Consider the following 18,845-nt stretch of genomic DNA (forward strand, 5'->3'; position numbering starts at 1 on the left):
ACTGTGTCACTCTGCAAATATACATAAAGATACTAAGTGTGAATAAAAAGGTAAAATAAAATCCACTTACGCTAGGTATTATAATCAACCAACAGCAAAATAGGAGTTGAAATAATTTATCTGTTTAGGAATCAAATTGTGCTTACTTACACTTGTGCAATCCTGTTGGTCTCAAAGGGGTTGCAGAGGTGTAGCTGGGAGCAAAATTTGACTAGTAAATTTTTGAGTGGAAAGATTAATTTCCTACAAGTTTATTTTTAAATTTTAGCTTGCTTGATGTATTTTTCCTGTTTACAGGTCTTAAAGGATTGAAAAATATTGGAAACACTTGTTACATGAATGCAGCTTTACAAGCTCTTTCCAATTGGTAAGGAAAATACCTGTTAAATGTAACCTTAAAGTAGTATGTGTATCTTCATGTCTTCGGTTATAAACCAGACCCTCAAAAAAGTTTTAGAAAAATCATACCAGTATAAACCTCATTTTGATGTGTTTGGTAGCCTCATCTTGCAGTAGCATGAATAGTGATATTGAAATCAATGGTATTACTTAAGAGCTGTAGGATATGTATATAGTTTCCCTTGAATAGCAGTATGTGGGTTTGTTTTCCTGCCTCCTCTCTAATATCTCACAGCCCTCAACCAACAATTATAGTTCTAAAAATTAAAAAGAGAATTGGCCATAAATATCCAGGTCTTCTTTTTAAGTGTAGGGCCATTCTTTGATACCTGAGTTGTTGTTTTCTTTCGTTCTTCTCCAGTCAGCAAATGGTAATATGATGTATGGGGCATAAGCGAGCTTTAAATTCCTTTTTACCATGTTATCTTTCAGTCTGGGAAGTTTTCAAATTGCTATTTATAGCAATTAAAATGAGGTGGCATGGTGTAATCTTTTAGTGACAGAAGTTTAAACTTGCAAATTTTATAAAAATTATAAAAGCAGCTGATATAAAACACAGTTGATTAAACACTTGAACTACTTGGATCTTAATCGCAAAAATAGATCAAAGAATTTCAAGATTCTAATTATATACTAAACATACATAATGTACATAAGTAATGATAAAAATTGAAGTGAAATCATTTGGAAAGATTTTTGTTTTATCCCTAAATATTCATAGATCAGAAAGAGCTGCATAGCTATATACTTGAAAGTATCAGGGATATTTGGTTCATTTTTGTTTCCATTTTTTATTAAATGTTTCCAGTTATAAAATAGCCTGTCCTTGTAGATTGTTAATTAACCTATTGACTTAAAGTACATTTGTTGAATTTCAGTCTTGCTAGCTGTTCCTTTTATATAATGAACCAAAAACAAACTGAGACTTTTATTATTATGCTTAATGATTTATTGCTGACTATTATGTTTTCTGTTTGAGACTTCCCACTCCAAAACTGTGCTGAGTTAGGATTTGGTATTAATAATTATAATCCCTAGCTGTTATGTAAGGCTTTTCACCAGTAGATTACAAAGTACTTTACAAAAGAAATCAGTATCTTTATTTCCGTTTCATAGATGGGTACATTGAAGCATGGAGAAAGGAAGTGACTGCCCCATGGTCAACCCTGCAGGCCAGTGGTACAGTTAGGAATAGAACCCAGGTTTCCTGGATTCAGTACAGTGATCTGTCCACTCCTCATTATTTGCTCTGAGGTCCTTGCTATTATCAAAAAACGCTGTGGGATTTTTTAAAGTCTTTTAATGAAAAAATAAATAAAAAGGTGGAAAATAGCCTGGAAATTTGGCAAGAAGAGAGGGAAAGGACCAAATGCTTTTTCGAATATATTTTTTGTTCTAACAAAATATCTCTTATAGATCAGTAACCAGTTAACTACTGTTTCTGGTCAATCTTAATGGTATGGGAGAGGTCAAGGTTATAGTTCCTAGAATTTCCTTGGGCCACCAGTTGATTTTAAATTGCTACAGCATATACATATTGAAAAGCACACTGTGAGTATGTCTACACTGCGGTTAAACACCCTCAGCTGGCCTGTGTCAGCTGACTTGGGCTAGTGGAGCTTGGGTTGTAAAATTGCACTGTAGACATACCCTAAGGCAGGGGTGGGCAAACTATGGCCCGCGGGCTGGATGCGGCCTGCCAGATGTTTTAATCAGGTGCTCAAGCTCCCGCAGGGAGAAAGGTTGGGGGCGTTCCAACCAGGTAGAGGGCGTTCCAACCAGGGAGAAAGGTCGGGGGCTGCTCCATGTGGCTCCCGGAAGTAGCAGCATGGCCCCCCTCCGGCAGTCCAGCCAGGAAGCAGGGTCGAGGGCTGCTCCCCTCCGTCTTCTATGAGTAGGGGCAGCTCTGCTCTGCATGCTGCCCCTGCCCCAAGCACCGCCCCCGCAGCTCCCATTGGCTGGCACCACTGCCAATGGGAGCTGCGGGGGCAGTGCCAGCAGACGGGGCAGCGTGCAGAGCTGCCAGTCCGTGTCTCCGTGTAGGAGCCGGAGAAGGGACATGCTGCTGCCTCCGGGAGCTGCTTGAGGTAAGCACTGCCCAGAGTCTGCACCCCTGAGCCTCCCCACCGCACCACAACCTCCCTCAGCCTGGAGCCCCCTCCCGCACCCTGAACTCCTCATTTCTGGCCCCACCCTGGAGCCCGCACCCCCAGCCAGAGTCCTCACCCACTCCCACACCCCAACCCCAATTTTGTGAGCATTGATGGCCCACCATACAATTTCTATTCCCAGATGTGGCCCTCGGGCCAAAAAGTTTGCCCACCCCTGCCCTAAAGCCTTGTCTGCACTACAAAATTAAATCAACCTAGGTTAGGTCGATGTACAGCCACTGCAATAATTACTGTGGTATTTCATATCCATGCTAGTTCCTCCTGTTGGCGGTGCATGTCCTCCCCAGGAGTGCTTCCACCAATGTAACTGACAGTGTGGGGCATTATGGGTTGTTGATGTGCGATGATGGGGGAGAAGAGCCCGATGCCTGGCTGACTGCGGGTGAAGGATTGGGCATGGGGTGGGAGAGGATCTCTCCTTCCTCTCCTCCCCCCGCACCATCCCTCACTGGGAGGCAGCAGCAGGGCTCTGAGCTCTCCTCCCTCCCCAACCCCCAGTTCCTCACCAGGAGGTGGTGGCGGGGCTCCGCGCTGTCAGCTCCTGGCAATGTAATTAACACAGTGACTACACAGACACTCCGTTGTCCTAACTACATCGACCTAAGCGCTACAACTCTTGCAGAGGTGGAGTTAAGTTGATGTAGTTGGCGTCTTACATTGGCAGGAGCACCATTGTAGTGTAGACCTTTATGGAGTTAGGTTGTAAACTGCCTTATGTTGACCTAACTTTCTAGTGTATACCAGACATAAGTCTTATCAACACCAACGGTAGGTTTGACGGATTAGTCTAGGGGTACATTGTCAATCAAATGTAGACCCCATTCCCTGACCCCTAAGGACACACCCACTTGTCACAGTAACCTTCTCCTCCTAGGGTATTGCTTCTGGGGCCGAGATTGACATGATCAGGAAGCAACATGTGGCATATGGCCCCTCTAAGATTTCCTCCCACTGTCCTCTACCAGTCAGCATGGGTTTCACCACCATAGACCCTTTTTGTGTACCAATCAGAATAGGTATAGCACAAGGGTCTAGCCCAGAACTCTCCTCTCTGGAGCTCAATGGTTGGCCAGTCAGCAGCACTGCCCCTTGGAAATCCCATCGCTGTGTGAAAAGGTCCTCTTGTTTCAAGAGCATTTTTACAGAAATCATGGAAATGCCAAGCATAATTTTTTTTAATTTGACCACCCTAGTGTCTCATGCAGCTTTCTTGCTCCATCTTAACAGTTTTGCATCTGTAGGTTTACCATCAGACATGACAGCCAGGAGGTCACACGCAAAACACAAAGTAGTACCAATGTAAGACAAGTCTACTAAAGACTGTATCTCTTTATGGTCGAGTAGACTATTGAGGATAGAATTGGAAACTCTACAGCCATTCCCACCCATGTTTGTTTTACAACTATCGAAATGCAGCGTAATGTCCCATGAACATATATCTCTCTCTTACTCTGTAGCAGTTTACCAACCTGATTTAAGAAATCATCAGTAGAGAGGTCATCCCTAGTTCATCTTACTGAAGATTGTTTAAGGATTGTTTAAATTACAGCTCTCTACATGTAATTGAACAAAATAATCTAGGGCTAGCCTACCATTAATGTTGTCAAGAACTAACTGTATCTCCCTGTGCATGGCTTCCACTGTTAGGGGACTTATTCCTTCACCCACTTACTTCCCTGGTCCTTCTCGCATGAACAGAGAGCAATAATACCCGAAGTCCAAAGGTGGAAACAATTCGATATTTATTGGGGTGAACTTCCAGCAAGCATGATTCCAGTTTCCTTCCTTAGCGTCCACCTTCCCAGTTCTGACACCACAGAGCCCTACCTGTGTCCCTGTTCCTATTCTCCCCCTTAACAAAACATGATTCCAATTTCCCCACCCCCACTCCCTGTTCCCATTTCCCCTCCTTAGCAAAACATGATTCCAATTTCCCCACCCCCATTCCCTGTTCCCATTTCCCTCCTACTTCCTGATTGACTCCAGACTATGCAGTCTGCAGACTGAAAACTTGACAGGTTTCAGAGTAGCAGCCATGTTAGTCTGTATCCGCAAAAAGAAAAGGAGTACTTGTGGCACCTCAGAGACTAACAAATTTATTTGAGCATGAAAGCTTATGCTCAGATAGATTTGTTAGTCTCTAAGGTGCCACAAGTACTCCTTTTCTTTTAGTAAAACTTGAGTTCTGCTTAGCTATACCGTAACCAATTATTTTACTGAAATTTAACTAACCAGTCCTAACATGATTATTTAACCAATTATATCCCACCACCTTAATTAGTTTACACCCAGCAAAATTAATTATACAGCAGACAGAAACAAGCACAGAACCAGACAGAGATTATACAGACAAACAATGGGGAAATGGGGACTACAATGACAAAACAATACAGAAGTGAGGATTTCACATCCCAGCTATTGATAAGTGAGTTCTTGCCAGACAGGATGCTATCAAACTAAGTTTCCTTTTACATTTTCTAGGCACTTCCCTTTCTCTGGAGGTGATAGGTATTATCAGGACAGGACTGTATTCCTAACAGCCCAATAGCACCTTATTTCAATGTGACTAGTTTGGAATGTAAGGATGTGACCGTTTTCTTCCCAGTTTATGACTGTTTCTGCTGCTTAGCCAAAGGCCTTAGCCTACGAACAGGGCCTCAGACTGTCACAGTAAGAGAAGGCCCTTATTCCGGCAGACAGTGATTTTGATTCTCTCTTTTATACCTCTATAACTAGCTAAGTGATAAGAATACACCTAAATTCTTAGAGTATAGGCCTTTACAGACAGGCCTGAATATCTATGTCCTAACATCCACAACCTGCCAGCTTGAATTCATCCTCTCAAGACTGACAAAACAAAATTCTTCAGAATATGCTGCACAGCTAAATCTAGTTAATTCCCATTGCCAGCTTTTCACTTGCTCCATATACACATCTGTTTAGGGATCTGCAACTGCAGAGGTATATGGGGGTTCCTCTGTAAAACCATAGGTGTGTCTTCTACATCAGACCCTATCTGAGAGTCAGTTTCCAAGGGGCTACCGCAGGGATCATCAGGAGTAGATGGAATGTAGACAAGGAGAAGCCCTCTACAGAGCCTTCTGAATTTCTAAATCAGATTCCATGTGAGAGTCACCATAGCCCGTAGGAGACCAGGATCAGATACAGCCTCCTCATTCTCAGAATGGCAGTTTGAGAGTCTCCCCTAGGGGGCATCTCTTTAGTATTTTTCTGTTCTCATTAGCCTTTGTAAAATTTTAAAAATGACCCTGCCCCATAACTTTTTGGCAGCTTTGTCCCCCAAATCCTTTAGATACAATCTTTTATCTCCGTTGGAATGTTAAGGAAACATGAGTGTGTGATTACATCTGAAGGCAATAGTTCAACCCCATTTTTTCAGGAGGTTGTGGTTAAACCAATATGGTTCCATGGGGTTGAATCAGCTGTATTGTACGCAACCACATTTCTCAAACATCCATGTTCTATACAAAATATGGGAGCTTTGTGTATTATTTCTACCCTGCATTTTACTACATGCATTTCAGCTTTTTGCTGTAAATAGGTCTCTTTTCTTAAAGACACAATAGCTGGGTATTCCGAAACTGTTTTTTATTTAAAAGACATATAGCCCTTGAAAACAAATCAAGATGCCCCATCAAATCTTTCATCTTGTTTAAGGACCACTCAGACCTTGTAACAGAAACACAGATAGTCACAAAGCCCTTTTCAATAGATGGTTTTATTTACAAATACCAAGTTTTATTATATTTTATATCATGTTTGTCCCCTCTAACTTAATCCTTTCTGATTTCTTACAAGTACTGTAGTCTTCTTCCTAAGCAGAGTTCTGTAACTTTTTGTGTGGATCAGGCAGTCAATATAATGTGCTAAGTGGTATTACTCGGTTTGATAATTTTGTTTAAAATACTGTTGGAGTCTCAAGAGCTTTGCAGAGCATTTACCAAGGTCACCCTTAGTGCTACATTTTCTTGGATTAAGCACAGACATTGCATTATATAGCCAATGGCAATAACTGTGTTTAAACTTTCCAAACACAAGTTAGCACACAGGGCCCGGAGCTTGAAGTCCAATTCACACAGTCATGATGCCACTGAGCTGGAGCATCTATAACACAGCCCTCACAATCCTCGGAAAGCTTCTCCCTAAGACAGTGATTAAGGACAGCATAAAAAGAAACATGTACAATAGACTGCATAACTCTTTTACGTTAACGATGTGGCACTGGCTGAGCTAGATCTATGCCAAGGACCTTCCTTAAATCCATAGAGCTGTTGCCCTCTTCACGCTTGATGTCCTCTTGAATAGTTTGTCTTGGTGTTGAGCAAAAACATGTTGGGCCTGATTTCATCTTTGCTCCCTGATGTAATGCTGTCCAGGGCCACCTCTAGAAAGGTGGCATTGAGCTGGTGAGAGATTTTTGGAAAAGAAACAGCTGTAAGTCCCCTGTTGTTAGATTTATGCAACCCCAGGTCAGTTCCTACCTCATTGCATCTCATCCTTGACCACCACTTTTTATAGTCTATTTACCTGAGCAAAGTCTTCTCCTTTCACCTTATCCGATGGTGACTCCAACGAGCCGTGGTTCTTTTCCTTCATGGGAGCAGACGACAAGTGTCCATCATGCTTATCAGTCTGCCTCATGAGCGCTTGAATCTGGGGGTCAGGTTCTGGTGTATCCATCAACGGCAAGGCCAAAGGGCTCCCCTCCTTTTCCTCAGAATAGTCGCTGAAGTAGAGCTTTCTTTGCAGGCAGCCAAGCATCCTCAGAGCTAAAATGAATTCCGTAGTTCTCATGGGGGTAGTGAAAGAGGCCATTTTTCTTCTCAGTGCATCCACAATTTCTGAAAAATACACTGGAAACAAGACTGCCTGTTCCACGCAGTGATGGGTTTTCCGGGGCAGTGCAGCCAACCGTCTGAACGTTGAGCTCCAGAGGTCGGGGGTTCCCACCTAGACCGTTGTGCTATATCTATTTTGATTGGTATACATTTGCCTTATGGAAGGGCTTATGGGGGTGAAACCCATGCCATTTGGCAGAGGACCATGACCCTCTTCCAGATGGGTCACCCCCCTCCGGAACTTGCCATGATTGGTCAAAACTGCTCCTGGGGACGTCCTACAGGGCTGAAACTGACTCCAAGTGGTAGAGGGCAGCCGGGGGAATTCTTAGAAGGGTCACATGCCACCCCTTGCTTCTGGTCCCTAGTCAGTCTTGGATCCAGAAGTAATACCCAGTGGAGAGGGGATTAGGGTGACAGGTGGGCGGGTCAGAGAGAGGTACCAGCATTTGATTGACCTATCCCTAGACTACTCATGTTTCCATTAACAGATTCTTCAACAAAGGTATGTACAACCAATACTTAAATTATTTTTAAACACCTATTTAAAACACCTCTTGAAAGCTTGGAAGCACTGGGTTACCCAAACTAGTTAACAGCAGTTCAATTTAGAGTCTACAAAATGTATTATTCCCAAGAGAAATCTTAATATCAGTTCTCACTGCTCATGTGAGGTATGTTCCTTAATGTGACATTATCGTTTTAGAAAAAGGAGCTAGGATAGTTTCAGGTACGTTACTACACCTACTTCTGAGTCTCCCTGCTAATTTTTATGGTTTTAGAATATGCTTTGATTTTTTTTCCCCAAAATGTTTTCCCACTGTTTCTGTGAGAAACACCCACACAAATATAGAAAAATGATAAACTATACATGGGAAACAATGAAATAGACTTCTGTATTTGAAAGGTTGTCAAATGCACAAAGTAAACTGATGCTGAGACTTTTTCTCTTTAATCTCCATAGTAGTAATCTTAGGCGGTCCAGTACTTGTATGTAAACAGTTTTCTGTCATTAGTGATTTTTTTTTTAGTTGATGTCCCTTTAAAAAGAAAAGGAGTACTTGTGGCACCTTAGAGACTAACCAATTTATCTGAGCATAATTAATTTATAATTTATCTCTAAGGTGCCACAAGTACTCCTTTTCTTTTTGCGAATACAGACTAACACGGCTGTTACTCTGAAACCTGTCCCTTTAAAGGTAGTCTCCCAGTGTTTTCTTCCTCTGTATGGTAAAGTGTATATTTTAAGGAAACAACTTATTCTCTCAGTGCTGCTTAAAATAATAGATATTGGAACTAATCCACCTATTTATTCCAAAAAAAGTTAGATTTTCCAGATCAAGCTTTTCTGTAATTCTGAAATTCTGTAATTTTCTGTATAGCCTGTCCCTACAGTGATATATTGTAAGACATTAAGGAATATTTTTAAAATATTAGTTATGAAAGTTATCTGAAAATGTCTTGCAGAATATTACAGAATCAGAAAGTGCCAGCTTTCAGCCATCATGACTTTGCACGGCAAGGATCACAGGGACATGCCACGATCGCCCGGTGGCTACGTTTGCTAGAGGGAACCTGCCTTTGTAACGTGGCTCCCACTGGACAATTCCAGTGCTTCTAACAAGTGGCAGGATTGGTCTGTGAGGGGTATTGTGCCACTCAAAATGGCCCAAATAAGCAGGATATATAAATGTTACCAGAGGGTTTAGGAAAATAAATCATTAAACGTTTACCATGTAAATGTCAGTAATTAGCCTTTGCTAACATGCTGTTAAAATGTATGTAGGGGGTGGTTTACACTTCTCTAAGCACTATTTAAAGAATAATAATCTTGCTTTCTTCCTTCTAATCAGCCCACCCTTGACACAGTTTTTTCTTGACTGCGGGGGCTTAGCACGAACAGATAAGAAACCAGCAATATGTAAAAGTTATCTCAAGCTGATGACAGAACTTTGGCACAAAAACAGGTATTGTACCACTTTTCTTGTGGAATGTTTATATATAAACTTTGGACAGCAGTGCAGCACAGCGGTGAACGTGTCTTAGGTCCAATTGTTTTCTCATGCGTGATATTCAGAAGATGTATTACAGGCTTTGAATTTAATTAATTTAAAAATAACTCTAAAAGGATGTGTGGTGGAGTTTGGGAAGTTAATGTTTGTTTTAGTGGGAAAGTTACATGGAAGAGGCTTTTCTGTGTATCATGTGACAAGTCAAAACAAATGTCATTTAGCTGCTGAGTGATAATGGCATCATGTTTGCCTTCGGGTTGAAAAGAACGATTTGCTCATTGCAGCTATTCCTGTAGTTGAACCCATAATCCTGCGTAATGGCATTAGATTTTCATCCCAGGAAACATGACAAGATTGATTTCCTTACACAATGAAACATGTAAGTTATAAATAAGAGCTCTCTTTTATGGATAATTGAGCCTCCAGTTTCCAGCACTTTAAGCTCAACCTGAGATAGAGCAAACTTTGGTTTTCCATCTGCTTCATACAGCATCATTACATACATAGATTTCCCATATTTCAGTGACTTCTATAAATTTTAATAACTTGTTTTTATAAATAATCCATCACTTTTGATATTTGGAATTTGTGTGGAGAGGAGGCAGGAAAAAAAAGAGCTGCACTGTTAGGCTCTATAGTAAGGGCTTGTCTACACGTGGATTTGTTTTATAATAACTGTTCTACTTTAAATTCACACCCTACTTTATTCCTCCATAATTTTATGTGTAGACAAGACCCAAGTTAATACGTTGCAGTCACACAGGAACAGCACTGTGGCCACACAAGTATTGAAGCTCTATACTTACTTTTCTCCTTATCTCCTGAATTATCTGAAAAGTGTTTTTAGGTGTACTTTCTGAGAAAATGGAGTAGAGCAAATCAGCCACCTTCTCTCCTTTCAAAAAAAACCTAAAAGTAAGAGAAATTAACTTTTTTAAAAAGAAGAACCATTCACAACAACTTATACTAAAATTCAGATTGGTGCGGAATTTCCTTCCCATTTTTTCTTTCCAAAATGGCTTCACTTTTGGTTTTGGATACAGTTAAAGACTAAACTATGTATTATTGATTGTCCCTGTGTGATATCTTGTATCCTGGAGTCACTTGCACACCATTCTTGTGCCTATGCTGCTACCCACCCACTCATCTATGGGTGCTGCTCAATATATAGACCACAACTTCTTTGTGGCCTTGACTCTATATCCATTTGACATGAGTCTTTTTTATTTCAGAGGGGGATTTAATGTTCTACAAATAAACTTATCTTCTTGCATTTACCCTGTAATAAACAAATACTCCTTAATATTTTTAAATGGGTCTTTGGAGGAAATTGACTTCTATCATGCATACCAAATTATTTCTCTGCTGTATTGCTGATTAATTTTGGTTACAACTTGCTTGAATGCCTTTAAACATAAATCCCAATTTCACACTTTTGGTTTTCCTGTGCTCTGGGAGAAAGATGTTTCTATATTGAAGACCCCCCTTTCCCCAAAAAAAGATTACATTGGGGTAAGAATAATATAGAACAAGTTTGTTAAAATGTGTCTCACAGTGATCAAACTGATGATGATCCCAATGAAGTTAGAAAATTACAGTTCATTTAATTTTTTTTCCAAACTTTTCTTTCCCAGACCTGGTTCCGTTGTTCCTACAAATTTGTTTCAAGGAATTAAAACAATTAATCCAACGTTTCGAGGCTACTCCCAACAGGTAAACCTTTCTTAGTATTATCCAATATTATGACAATGAAGTGTCAAAGGTATAACTGCATGATTCAGGTAGATTAAATTGTCGGATTTAAAACTTCATAAAGTAGAAAAAAATATGTATTTAAACCAAGCTAATCATAAACTTTTAGTTTTTACCTTTCCATACTTTAAATCTATATCCCCTAAAACTCCTCTCTAACTTTTCTGAATCACAGACTTCTGTGCTGAATTCAGCTGAGAAACTGCTGAAACTCCATGATCCTTGTGAATGTCTCCTTTCTCAGGGACAAGCAGCAGAATGGTTAATAATAGAAACTTGTCACCTGAAGTAAAGTAGCTGGCATATAAGCTGTTCCAGAAAGTGACACAAAGGTCTTGCTAGGCAAACATAAAGAATATAATAGAGCAAACTTTTACCATATTAATTTACTGTTTGAATATTTTTAAGCTGAGTTGGTAGTATCCAGTTTTTTTGTTTAGACAATGAGCCCCACATCTTTTTCTTTTCTTTTGAATGTTACTTAAGTTGGTTTACAGCATTATGGATACTGAATACTTGTGTCCTCCAGCTCTTGTGTAGGTAGTAATTACTTGTAGTGCACGGGCACTGGTGGTTATGTGACTGAATTATATTGTAGGTGCATTCTTCAAATCATCTTTAATGAAGTGTGTTCTAACATACCTATTTTACTGTTTAAAACATATTTTATTAAAATCCCTATTGTGGGGACCACATTCAATTTCTGGTCTTGTAATAAGAATCAGATCCTTAATAATTTTGTCAGATTCTCTGCATTGCAGTAGTTTATATTGGAAAACTTTGGTAATTCAGTATAATGAAGTTAGTATTAGTGAAATGGAGGGTTATATGTATTTTTGATATGCAAATACTGTCTGTGGTGTCAAGTAAGTGTCAAAATAGCAAACTTCAGAATTGTCGTAGATGCTTTTCATTATTACTGACATCCTGACTTTCCATTGTGACCAGGGTGTCCACAATTTATTCATGTATCTAAATGAAGAAATTAATTCACTAATATATGGAAAAATGGCAAAATCATCTGCAGCTTTATTAACATACATTTCTTCCGGGAAATTTAGTCCTTGCAAGCTAAAATTTGGGATGAGCGTACCGTTCTGTACTCCCCTAAGTATTTAAGGGGAGACCCTAATGTTATTCCTCAACACATCACTGTAAGATACTCACTAGGTCTCATAGTGGCTGCTTAAACAAAGCAGTGTTAAAGTGACCTAGCTCTCTCACTGAGAGACTGGGGTCTCCCACAGCCAAATTTTATCAATTCCTGGTGGTCATCTTGTTCCCAGTCAGGACTGCGAGACCAAGAGCCTTCACCCCTCTCCTCCTCCCCCCCCCCCCACCCCATAAGCTGAATTTCAGCCATTGTATCTGTGACAGACTGACACTATCCTGTGATATCTTGGTAAAATCTTATGGAATTAAAATAAATTTGTATTGAATTAAGTTAAACCTTACTGAATTAGGTTAAATACCTTTGCAGTCCATTGTATTAAAAATTCAGTTGTGTATGTGTTGTTGTGGAATTGTATGTACTGTCTCTTGTAGGAGGGGATGCTAATGTAATTCCTTCATTATTAGCCCTTTGAGGCAACCCCACTGGAGAGATCTGCATATACTAGTTCAAACTGGATTCTCCAGGGCCCGACAGACAAAGACAGGATTTTTGGATAAATAGCCTGGTTTTAAATTGACTCGGACTTCTTTCTGATCTAGTAAATATACGGGGCCCCAGGTCTGTGAAGGACCCCACTCCTTTGAGAAGGGTTGGGAAGTCTTAGCCTACGGAGGCCTTAACATGGGGTGCTAGCTCTGATCTGAGGCTGTTATAAACTTGTGACCGTTGAAAGACTGTTCCTGCCAGAGCCCATGTTAGAGTTGGGGTGATCTCTGACAAGCTTATTGGCTTGAGTGTAGGTTCTTTTTTTGTTTTAATATGTTTTCTCTGTAGTGCTTTTACCATGAGAATAAAATAAGCTTGCATAAAAAGAGCTGCTTGGTACTTATAACCATGGGCAGTCACACTTAAACATCTCTAGAAAGAAAGCAAGCAGGTGTGCTTTGGGCAGCCCATCTCTGCTGAGGTTAACTAGGGCCCTACCAAATTCGTGGCCATGAAAAATGCATCACAGACTGTGAAAATTGGTCCCCCCACACACAATGAAATTTGGTCTTTTGTGTGCTTTTACCCTATACTATACAGATTTCACAGGGGAGACCAGCATTTCTCAAATTGGGGGTCCTGACCCAAAGATGAGCTGCAGGGGGGCGCAAAGTTATTTTAAGGGAGATTGTCGTATTGCCACCCATACATTTGCGCTGCTGCCTTCAGAGCTGGGTGGGTGGAGAGTGGCTGCTGCTGACTGAGAGCCCAGCTCTGCAGACAGCAGTGCAGAAGTAAGGGTGGTATGGGGTGGCAATACCATACCATGCCATCCTTACTTCTGCGCTTCTGCTGAAGGCAGCTCTGCCTTCAGAGCTGGGATCCCAGCCAGCAGCCACCATTCTCCAGCTGCCCAGCTCTGAAGGCAGCACCGTCGCCAGCAGCAGTGCAGAAGTAAGGGTAGCAGTACTGCAACCTCCCCTACAATATCCTTGCAACCTTTCCCCCTCCCCCTCCCCAACTCCTTTTTGGGTGAGGATCCCTACAATTACAGCACTGTGAAATTTCAGATTTAAATAGCTGAAATCATGAAATTTATTATTTTTAGAATACTATGACCATGAAATTGACCAAAATGGACTGAATTTGGTGATGCCCTAGGAATAACATAGTGAAGGCAGGGAACTGTGCAGCCTGGAAATACCTCGGTCACATGGGAGTGAGTTGTTGTTCTCCTCCCCAAAAGGCAATTGAGGGGGAGCTGGGAGTCTGAGGGTGGTGCCCTTGCTGGAGCACTGAGGGGAAATACAGGTGCAATAGTCCTGAACTGCAACAGTATCTCTTCCCCTAAAAGAATTACCAGCCAGGGCAAACAGGTCTAAAAGTTTTAAATTTAGAGGTGTACAGATCATTGGGCTGAGGGAGAGTCCCGGAAACCAAACAGTGGTGACATTAATAAATTGTAAGCAAGTAACCAAATGATTATGTACCAAACTCCTCTTAAACCTACCACCACTGGACCAAAAGATACCCTCTTAATGAATTAGCTACCTGTACAACAAGAATAAACAATGGTTAAGAACAAAAATACTAGGAATTAATGAATGAAGATGGGAGCAGCAGAAGCCAGGAAGAGGTCAAACTTCTGCCCCCTTCCTGCTCTTATAAGAACAGCTGTGAGCTCAAACTGAAAGTAATTCAGCAGTGCCATTGCCATGGTAGCTCACCCACTCCTTCCACAAGAAATTGCTGAGCTGTTAGAGTGTGAATCTACAACATTCCCTTTGTTTCCTTCTCCGGTCCAGGCACAGCTGGAGGGCTGGGACAAATTAAACTTGAGTCTTTTGAAAGGTGCAAATGTTGTTTTCCTCACCAGTGTATGTAAGGCCCTGATTGGGTGTTGCAAAAAAAGTTTGAAAATCTTATATGATGAGGTTAGATTCCTTTATTGACAACCTCTGGTAGCTGCACAGCTAGGAGCTAACCAGGTACAGTACTTGGTTGTTGCTTGTATTAGGATGCACGTCATTGTGATGGTTCTTGGGGTACCCAGGACTGAGAGTTACCTTGTTACCCCCTGCCTCCAACCTGAGGGAGTTTTGCCCATGCCTGGCTGCTCCTTACCACCATTAGCCTTTCAGCCACTTGAACTCTTTCCCCTGGGCTATGCCAGCCCTGTCTACACCTTGCAGGTTAACAAAAGGTGCACCCCAATCCATTTGAATCAGTCCTCTGTGATATGCTGCCCTGGACACAGACTACTCACAGAAATCCCAGATCCTCTGCTCCCAAAGGTGCAGTGTGTCCCAGTTTACTAATTTTACCTTAAATCGCTGCTCCCATAAATCAGACAGACTTGTGAACCACTTGCAGTAAAACAAAAGTAGATATTTGTAAGCAAAGAATAAAGATTTAACTACAAAAATAGCTATAATACAAAACAAAATCAAAATGTGAAGCTGCATCTACATTTATTAATAAGTTACCTTTCCTAGCTAATAATATAGGTTTCCTACTCCCCGATGTTAAGTCTGTTTCAGAACTTCACAGAAACCAGGATCAATTTTTCATGAGAATACCTTGTTCCTCAAGATGTCTTCTCAGTGGCAAGATGCAGAGTACGTTTCCCTCCTTTGTGACAGGTTTCAGAGTAGCAGCCGTGTTAGTCTGTATTCGCAAAAAGAAAAGGAGTACTTGTGGCACCTTAGAGAGACTAACAAATTTATTTGAGCATAAGCTTTTGTGAGCTACAGATCACTTCATCAGATGGATTCAGTGGAAAATCACTGTAGCTCACGAAAGCTTATGCTCAAATAAATTTTAGTCTCTAAGGTGCCACAAGTACTCATTTTTTCTTTTTCCTTCCTTTGTGTTAGCCTGAAACAGTTTTTTGTTTCTGTTCATAGGGTGAACCCCTATCTTGTCATAATGTTTCTTTTTTACCTTCAAGTGGTTTTGATTGTTTGCAGTTGCCTCTGATGATTTTCCATTGAAAGCTTTGGTATTGAGCAAGGTTAAACAATTGAGCCTTGCATTGCATCAGTGGCAAAACAGGATGGGGTGGCAACTCGCTCCTGCTGAATAGGCTATCACTGAGACATTATCCTCTGGTGACTAACATTTACACCAAGTCCATAAAGCATACTTTCAACATACATATATGATTACTTAAATATTACCTATACATACACCATGCAGTGATTATGAATCTCAATGAGTTATGAGCTTTCTGTAGCTACCTTACATGTTACTTTTTATGGATAAATATCCTGTAAGATATGTTTGGTGTAGTGACTTTGTCAAGCCTGAGTTAAGTGTTATTTGCAAAGAACAGGCGACCCTTTGCCAAGGAACCTCTGTCACAGAGACCACACAAGAAATATTTTAACAAGTAAAATATCCTAGCACAGAGTATCAGCTTTGTGATGAGTGAAAGTGTGAGAAGGAAAGTTGCCGAGTAAGACTCCTCGTGACATGGAATGGAACTCGTGTAGGAGGTTACAAAATCCAAAATGAAATATTATTTGGACTGACAGTTTAATTCTCTTTTGCACCCCAGACTGGACAGGAGGCATTTACTTTGTTTTTACTTCTTTGATTTAGTGGCCAGCTTTAGCTTTTTGTTGTTTCATCTTGTTCTGACACCACTGTGTGCATATCTTCTAAATATAAAAGGGGATTATGTACCTTATTTTAAATTCCAGGATGCACAAGAATTCTTGCGTTGTTTAATGGATCTGCTTCATGAAGAGTTAAAGGAACCAGTCATGGAAATAGAAGATACCCACTCTACAAGTATAGAAGAGAGTATGGAAGAAGACAAGATCCAGTCAGATGTAGATTTCCAGTCCTGTGAATCTTGTGGTAGCAGTGATAAGGCAGAAAATGAGGCTGGTTCCATACCCTTCTCAGAGGACTATGCAGAGACTACTACGTTAATTCAAGATGTTGAAAACCACTCCCTCACAACCAAAGATCGGCAGAAAGAAAAAACACCATGTAACAAGCTTAACCGGGCAAGTTCTATGGAGGACTTGAAAAAAGACACAAACACTGCTTCAGAAACTGCTGAATTTTTACATAATCCAGGAACAATCAAAGTACAAATACACAGCAGAATTTCAGGTGACTGTATGATCAGTTGCTAATGTGTAATTATAACAAAATCATAGTTGTAGCTGAAATGCATGTAAAAGTAAAAATGAGGGAAACCATTCTAGATGTATAACTTGTCATGTATCCCACGAGAGTAGATTGGTTTCTAAACTGGTGCTCAAATTCATTAATGTGGTACTTCGATTACATGTTTGTTTAATCCATTTTGAAGTCCAGTGACTATTTACCAACTATTCAAGTTTTGTAACAATTGAAAGACTTCGGATAACATTACATTTGGTGATTGCCTTTGGATTTTATTGGTTCATCATTTCTGCTTTAACAGTTGCTGAATTAAAACTGAATTTTCTTATACACAAGTGTTTAATCAGTCACCTACTGGTGTGCTAAAATGTAAGTTATCTAACTGTTTTGCAGTTCAACCTGAAGCAAAACTTTACTGTTGGAAAAATTCGGCTGTGCAGTAATACAAATTTCTGTTGCAGATTACATCAGTGATGTCCACATGACTGATCTGTCAGGACCGCAAAGCCCTCCCTCAAACGAAGGAGTGAATACACGTTTATCAACCTCTCCTCCAAAATCAGGCTCATTATGGTCTGGATTGGCACCTGCACACAAAAAAGGTATAAGCTTCTTTTTCTCTTTGCATTACATTGCTCATAAGTGTGCCATTCGTTTTTGCCCTTTTTTGCGGGGGGAAGAGGGTGTATTTAATATTGACACTATATGCTGCCAGGCCTCTACTTAGAGAGTTGACACCGTGCTAATGGGATACAGAGCTTCTCATGATTTTCTACATCACTGTGTCTTTTCACTTTATTGGAGAATGGTGTGTCACTACCAGTCATTATAAGCAGTTGTGTATCCATAGCACTTCCTGCCTCTCCAGTTGTTTTTGTCTCCTTGCTCTTGAAGCATGGAGCAATATTTTTCTTGATCTTTCTTTATAGCACCTGATTGGAGAAATGGAGGTGGCGGGAAGAATGCTCATAGAAGGAAAAAAGTTGTGTTTTTAGAGGAGAGTCTGGAAAGGAGCCCATTGGGTACTCAAGAGAGAGGCTTCTTGCGGGAACAAGGCATCAGTTGAGTCTCCCCAGAGTGAAAGAGCTCATGCCTGTTCCTACTGCTGTAGGCAAGTTCACCCATTGTAGCAGTCCTAATTTCTGCTACCCACACAGAGTGGTGGAGAGTCTGTTTAGGCTGCTTCCATTCTACAGTCTACTCATCAGTAATTGGTCAGCACCTAAAAGGGCTAGGCTCTCACTGCCTGCAGGGTTGGCTCTGACACAGTGCTCCTTTTCCGTTATTGCAGTCTCCCAGCACCAGGGATATGTTTTTATAGCAGTTTCTTCTGTCTCCACAAAAGGTTCCCCCACTTTGTACCCTGGCTGCATCTCTCTCTGTGGTCCCTTTATAGAGTTGACACCAAAATGCAAGTCCTCCAGCAGGGGCAGCTCTATCTTACTCCACTCCTCGAGCTTCCTGATCCCTTTCTTTCCTCTGGATGAACCTATGAACAGCTTGGTGGAGAAGTGATCTGAAGTCCCATTGTAGCAGATCTTCTCTCCACCATCTGTCACAGCTTTAACTCCAAGGGACCCCGAGCATGCTCAGATTCCAGGCAGCCTACTCAAAGCATTAGGAAGTTGATTGTGGTCTCAACCAAACTTCCAGAAATTCCCATTCTGACAGGCTTGCTGTTCCCTCATCTGTGGCAGAGGTGGTCAGCCTAATAGCCGGCCTTTCTCCAGCCATCAGCAGGAGTCTGAGCAATTTCAATGGAAAGCCACTCTGGTACTCTGCTTCATTATACTTCCTTTCCTTTGCTGAGGATCTGGACAACAGTGGTGTTTCAGACATGGCCCAGAGGGGTTGCCTGCATCCCCCTTTTGGGATTGTTGCCAATGTGCAAGACTCTAGATATAGTGTGATA

The 18,845-nt window shown here is 41.0% G+C and overlaps 1 protein-coding gene across 8 annotated transcripts in view; it reads left to right on the forward strand.

Annotated features, from left to right (window-relative positions):
- The window catches only part of USP33 (ubiquitin specific peptidase 33), an 89,268-nt gene that overhangs the window by 41,497 nt on the left and 28,926 nt on the right, over positions 1-18,845 (forward strand). For all 8 annotated transcript variants that reach the window (XR_005226630.2, XR_005226629.2, XM_007062571.4 and 5 more), the window contains 5 exons: positions 298-367; positions 9,283-9,396; positions 11,076-11,154; positions 16,498-16,918; positions 17,395-17,535. Coding sequence is in view for 6 of the 8 variants with exons in the window: in XM_007062571.4 (XP_007062633.2) it covers positions 298-367; positions 9,283-9,396; positions 11,076-11,154; positions 16,498-16,918; positions 17,395-17,535 (825 nt within the window). In the remaining 2 variants the exon portion in view is untranslated. The remainder of the gene's footprint in view (positions 1-297; positions 368-9,282; positions 9,397-11,075; positions 11,155-16,497; positions 16,919-17,394; positions 17,536-18,845) is intronic.

The sequence above is a fragment of the Chelonia mydas genome, chromosome 8 (assembly GCF_015237465.2).
Source record: "Chelonia mydas isolate rCheMyd1 chromosome 8, rCheMyd1.pri.v2, whole genome shotgun sequence".
Classification (NCBI taxonomy): domain Eukaryota; kingdom Metazoa; phylum Chordata; order Testudines; family Cheloniidae; genus Chelonia; species Chelonia mydas.